This window comes from Aspergillus puulaauensis, chromosome 8 (assembly GCF_016861865.1).
Source record: "Aspergillus puulaauensis MK2 DNA, chromosome 8, nearly complete sequence".
NCBI classification, from domain to species: Eukaryota; Fungi; Ascomycota; class Eurotiomycetes; order Eurotiales; family Aspergillaceae; genus Aspergillus; species Aspergillus puulaauensis.
The window spans coordinates 8,116-13,694 of NC_054864.1; the positions used below are offsets into that span (position 1 = coordinate 8,116).

At 48.4% G+C, this 5,579-nt stretch overlaps 2 protein-coding genes across 2 annotated transcripts; one reads left to right on the forward strand and one right to left on the reverse strand.

Moving 5' to 3' along the window:
* Nucleotides 1–537: 537 nt before the first annotated feature.
* Nucleotides 538–2,268, reverse strand: APUU_80001A (uncharacterized protein; the record flags this gene model as incomplete). The annotated part of the gene is made up of 1 exon (XM_041696233.1): nucleotides 538–2,268. The coding sequence occupies one exon, from the start codon at nucleotides 2,266–2,268 to the stop codon at nucleotides 538–540; it is 1,731 nt and encodes a 576-aa protein (XP_041561884.1).
* Nucleotides 2,269–3,532: 1,264 nt separating this feature from the next.
* APUU_80002S (MDR family MFS transporter) lies at nucleotides 3,533–5,228 on the forward strand (the record flags this gene model as incomplete). The annotated part of the gene is made up of 4 exons (XM_041696234.1): nucleotides 3,533–3,550; nucleotides 3,614–3,993; nucleotides 4,055–4,487; nucleotides 4,545–5,228. The coding sequence occupies 4 exons, from the start codon at nucleotides 3,533–3,535 to the stop codon at nucleotides 5,226–5,228; spliced, it is 1,515 nt and encodes a 504-aa protein (XP_041561885.1).
* Between the last annotated feature and the right edge of the window lie 351 nt (nucleotides 5,229–5,579).

Consider the following 5,579-nt stretch of genomic DNA (forward strand, 5'->3'; position numbering starts at 1 on the left):
AAAACTGAATCTATAATTCTAACTAAGTTTAAACTAGTACCACATCCTTTTTAGTTAATGAATGTATCTAAGATTTTGCCTAGTTTAACTTTAATTAATTCTTAATCTGCTGTCTTATTTTAAGCCAGATCATCCTATAAAATTATATGGAGTCATACTTGGAAAAAGTATAGAGTTATATCTCTTCTACAGGCGCTCGTAGCTAATCAGGGAATGATCTGGTAAAACCCTAACTGCTCCGCACCGGGCAGTTATACTGCAACTGCCCGCCGCCTGTGGGTTAGGGGTCCAGTATTTTATTTGCTCCCTGCTACCTCTATTTTTGCTTTTACCACTAACTCAACTCGTCCACTTTCATAATATAGTGCCATGGGCTTGTCCGCTATTGAGTTCCGGTCAGTGCTTTAGTTAGTAGCCATAAACGAGAATTTTTACAAAGGAAGTTCTAATTGACCAGCATGTGGCAAAGTCTATGACAAGAACGCGAGCTTTGCTAAGGAAGAGTATATTTGAGCTGTACGACCATGATATACACGTTTAATTGGGTGTTGCAAACCGTGCCAGACAAACATCATGGCCACTACTTTGATCAATTCTCTCAAACCTGAAGGTGGTGGTGTACACATCGTTCTTGGTGGCAGGAGAGTTCCAGCCATACTGGCGCTGGCGCTGAACAAGAGACCAGCCGCGAGGCTTTCCCAGTGCCTCCATATTCCGAATGTGATTGAACGAGTGCATAAATGATTTATCCATATTGTGGAGGTTTTCATTGTATACATCTGGGATCTCGTCCACTCCGATTGTAATCGACTTCCTGGCTACTACAAAGCAGGAGACTAGGAGGAATGCAAACTCTTCCGGCGAGAGGAAGTGGATTGCAGAGAAGCAGACAATGTGGTCCACCTCACCAAGGCCCAGGTGTTCGAGTAGACAGGTCTGCATGCGGCCTACATGGACTTCATTGTAGAATCCCAGTGTACGACAAACATCCACCATTCCTCTCGATATATCAAACCCTAGAAGCTTGCCACGACGGTGGTGATGGAGCCCCGGCCTGCACTCAGCGAGCAGACGACCAAAGACGCCTGTGCCACATGCAAGGTCAACCACTGTCCCCTCATAATCAAAATCTCTTGTGACCCCGCGAATGATACTCTCAATCTGCGAGGCGCTCTGCAGTGTCTCGTCGTAGCTGGGGGCAAAATTGTCATATATGCCAGCAACCTTTGACCATTCCCTGAGAGCGCCGTTCTGGAGGTAATAATTGGCAATGAAGATATTCACCACCGCAGTATGGCCACCAGGAAGGCTTTCAATAATCGGTGAGTCTGAGAAGCCGGTGGCATCTGGGAGGAAGCATGCTGGCTGGGGGTTGACCTCGATGGCAAAGACCTCGCCGTTTGGTCGGGCACGCATGTCCACATCACATCCCATATAACTATGTCGAAACCCGCCAGTCTCAAATGCTTCCAATGCCACTTCTTGGAGGCGGTCGTATAAGGTGGGATTGTCTTTGCGGCGAATGAGCTCAAACCGCGTTTGCTCGTCGAATTTCACGTCAAAGGTGAGGAAGTTCTCCCCTGGGACTTGCCTGCTATTGACAATGCAAGGCTGTAGAGCCAAGGCACAGGCTCCCATTGCGATAACGCTGACGGTGTAATCCTGGCCACTGATGTATTCCTGAACAACAATGTCGTCACTGGAACGGCTTCCAGCATCGTACGAGTCCGCGTAAGCTTGAGGGTCTCCAAGCCCCAGGGCTTTAGCTCTGCGCAGTCGAGAATCCCGAAGTCGCTCATTGATGCGGCCCAGTGCTTTGTGAAGATCCGTTTCGTTGTAGCAAATAGAGTGCTCATCAATCATTTGACTGGCACACCCTTTGGCTGGCTTCACAAAGAGAGGAAATCTCTCCGTCCCCGGCACAGGGGGAGCACCACGCCGACGGGAGGTTTCATAGAAGTCGTTCTTGGTCATCGAGCGCTCCCAGCTGCGAATGCCTGCAGATGGCAGTCCCAGTGTCTCGAAATACTGACTAGCCTGGATCCCAGCTACATCATCGTCCAACGATCCCCAGAGAAAGTTGATGTAAAAGTCGAAATCCTCAGCGGCAATGGCGTCGATTTCCTCCTTTGCCGTGTCCCTGTGGATGAATCGGTTCTCGAATGAATGCTGCGAAGTGAAGGCACCAGGATTGGGAAAACTTGTGTCTATTTCTTTCAGGCTGGACTCAGAGCCCTCGTACGAGGATTGAAGGACGCAGATTTTCATCCTGTGCGAAATGGTGTAGACGACAACTTTGACACCCGAATCGAGAGCTGGGACTATAGAGGACTGTGTGAATCTTAAAGCCAGGACACTGTTGCTGTCTTGTTGGGACGACGAAAAAGGAAGCACCGCTTATTGATTTCACATCTCCTTGCATGAGCTTCGTGGATGTGCATTGTACGCTCACCGCATGTTTCCAAGGAAGACCGGATCAGACCCTTATTATATCGAGCAGCAGTGCAGGAATGTGGGTATGATTTTATGCACGGATTCTGAGCTCACAATCCACAGGGGTGGTGGTCAATCACATCCCTCGCGAGGATACATGAGATCATGCAATATGACCCTTGCCTGACAAACTGAGCTGATGTTGCGAGGTATTTGATCCTTGCTTTCGGCTTTGCATGCCTCAGCAACAGACAGAATCATTGCCGTCTCGATTGAATATATCGGCCACCTAGGGGCGCAGAGTGGCTGACAGTAGACGCGGTGTCGCACTCCATTAACAGCAAGGATGGACCTACAGGATGAGGATTATGCCTCCCCTATCGATGTATACGCCAGTGAGCCTGTTGCCATAAGAACCTACTATAGAGAATATGGCGCTTTCTATTTTGGTGCCATTCTTATATTGCCGTTCGCACTCCTTGCTTCACATTGCCGATCTCCCTACTGCGGTATGAGGTCTTGGAGTACTGGCTACCGATTCAGTAGCTCATATAAGTGGTATCAGTTGAAGGCCTCTCGAGGCATCCGTCAAGGTCTCACATGGACTTGCTTTGCTCCATTTATCCCCGAAGGTTTGTTGGGATAGATGCAGTTAGGGTTACGCTCGGCAACTCCGGTACCCCAACCTGGTTGAAGACCATAGAAAGGGCTTTTGTGTCCCTTGATTGTTACACTATTCCGGGCCTTTATTCCAGGTCAGGAGCCCAACCAGGGACCAGTTGGCCCCTTACATGTCTCCATCTCCTCGAATCGAGGTGTCTTTATGGGAAAACAAAAGCTTCGTGGGACTTGTCCTCATAGATACTACACATGAGCCTGAACTGTGTACCCAAAAGTAATATCATTTTTGGATTGAAGAATGGGAGCTGGATCAGAGAGCCTACAACCCTTCCCGGGCCATTCAGATTCCTGCACTGCGCCGAAAGCAGAGGAGACAAAAGAAGGCCCTGAACGGTCTTCGGTACATGCGGAAAACGAAGAGCGTGAATATTCCTCATTTCACCATTGGCTGATAATAACGATTGGACTATATTCCACAATGTTTTGCATGTCCTTGGTGAGTTTGGCTTGAAAAAGCTTTCGTTCAAAGCACACCAACAATAACAAACCGCCTTTACAGGATGAAACAATACTGGCCACTGCCATGCCTCGCATTACCGATGAATTCCAGTCCCTTGGAGACGTGGGCTGGTATAGAAGTTCATACTTGTTTGTGCTTGCTGCGGTCCAGATGATATGGGGGAAACTGTACACACTATACCCAACGAAGTGGATCTTCTTATTAGGGTTGGTTATCTTCGAGCTTGGCTCTCTCGTTTGTGGGCTGGCCCCTTCATCTGGTGCCCTGATCGGAGGCCGGGTCGTCGCAGGACTGGGGGCAGGTAGTATTGAGGCGGGGACAGTTATAATCATAATGGACACCGTCCCTCTACGAAAGCGGCCGATTTATCTTGGCGTTCTAGGCTGCGTTCACGGGATAGCTACAGTAGCAGGGCCACTGTGAGTACCACAACCCCGCCCACATACTCGGAGAATCTCCTCAGGACTAATGGCACACCAGGTTGGGCGGTGCATTGACCGACCATGTCACGTGGCGATGGTGTTTTTATATCAATCTCCCCCTTGGGAGCATTGCCTTCCTTATAATCCTGACGCTTTTGCGCACCAAGTCGAATACTCCCTCGTCGAGCCATCTGAGTGCAAAGGAGAAACTCATGTCGATGGATCTACTAGGAGCACTATTCTTCACCCCGGCAGTCATCACGCTTCTCCTGGCGCTCCAGTACGGCGGATCCGAGTATTCCTGGGGCAACTGGAGAATAATTGTACTTTTCACACTGTCGGCCCTCTTGCTCGCTACGTTTGCTGGCGTGCAGATATGGGCCAAAGAGCGAGCTTCAATCCCTCCGGATCTTCTCTGTAATCGAAATATGCTGGCTGTGATCTGGTACTCGACATTTAGCCATGGGGCTCTATTTGTTTTCACTTACTATGTGAGTGTTATCCTAGTTGATTGACATCTTTATTTTCTAATCACAGCATCCTCGCAGCTACCTCTCTGGTTCCAGGCTGTCAAGGGGGCTACAGCAACTACATCCGGCCTTGAGATATTACCTACAGAACTAGGACTGGTCGTCACAGGGCTTGGTGCAGGAGTCCTTGTTTCTATTATTGGATTCCACACACCTTTCATGATTGTATCATCAGTGATATCGTCAATCGGAGCCGGTATGCTGAGCACCCTGTATCCCACCTCAGGGTTAGGACCATGTCTAGGATATCAGCTGTTACTGAGTGTGGGATTAGGGCTAGGGATTCAGAATACGATGCTAGTACCGCAGGTTGAATTTATCGGTGATAATGCGATCATGGCTATTTCCATGCTCGCCTTTTTAGAAACACTAAGCGCATCCATTTCCCTGGCTATAGGGGACAGTGTTTTTCGCAATCGACTAGAGACGCTTGTTCAGGAGATGGTTCCTTCGGTGAATGCTTCTATACTTACTGAAGGTACGGCACTGGTACAGGATAATATCCCACCTGCCTTGCTCCCAAGTGTGCTGGCGGCCTACAGCCTATCAATCACAGAGACCTTTTATATTGGTGTGGCCATGTGCGCTTTATCCTTCTTGGGATCTGTGTCTCTGCAATGGAAGTCTATTAAAGATGAAATGCCTACAGACACTGCGACGCGGCGTTGTGATGACACTCGGCCGGCTGGTGATGAGACATAAGAAGTGCTACTGGTATCAGCGCCGCCTGGATTCCAATAGCCTAGTCCCTAGGCCGCGCGGAATCCGACCTTAGACTGCGGCAACATCCGCGATATATCCAAATCCGCATATCCAAATCCGCATATCCGCGGATATGGATGTAATCTGATATCCAAATATCCGCAACAATACAATATGGATAGTAAAAGGTATCCGCAGTGCGGATTTGGATATCCTGCGGATAGATAAACAGTCTAAACTTGATTAAATCTATTATTACATAATTTATGCCTGTTTCTATATAATTTATAGGTTAGGGGGTGTATCTAAGTCAGTATTTAAACATAAATCTCAGTATTAAGGTAGTTAGGC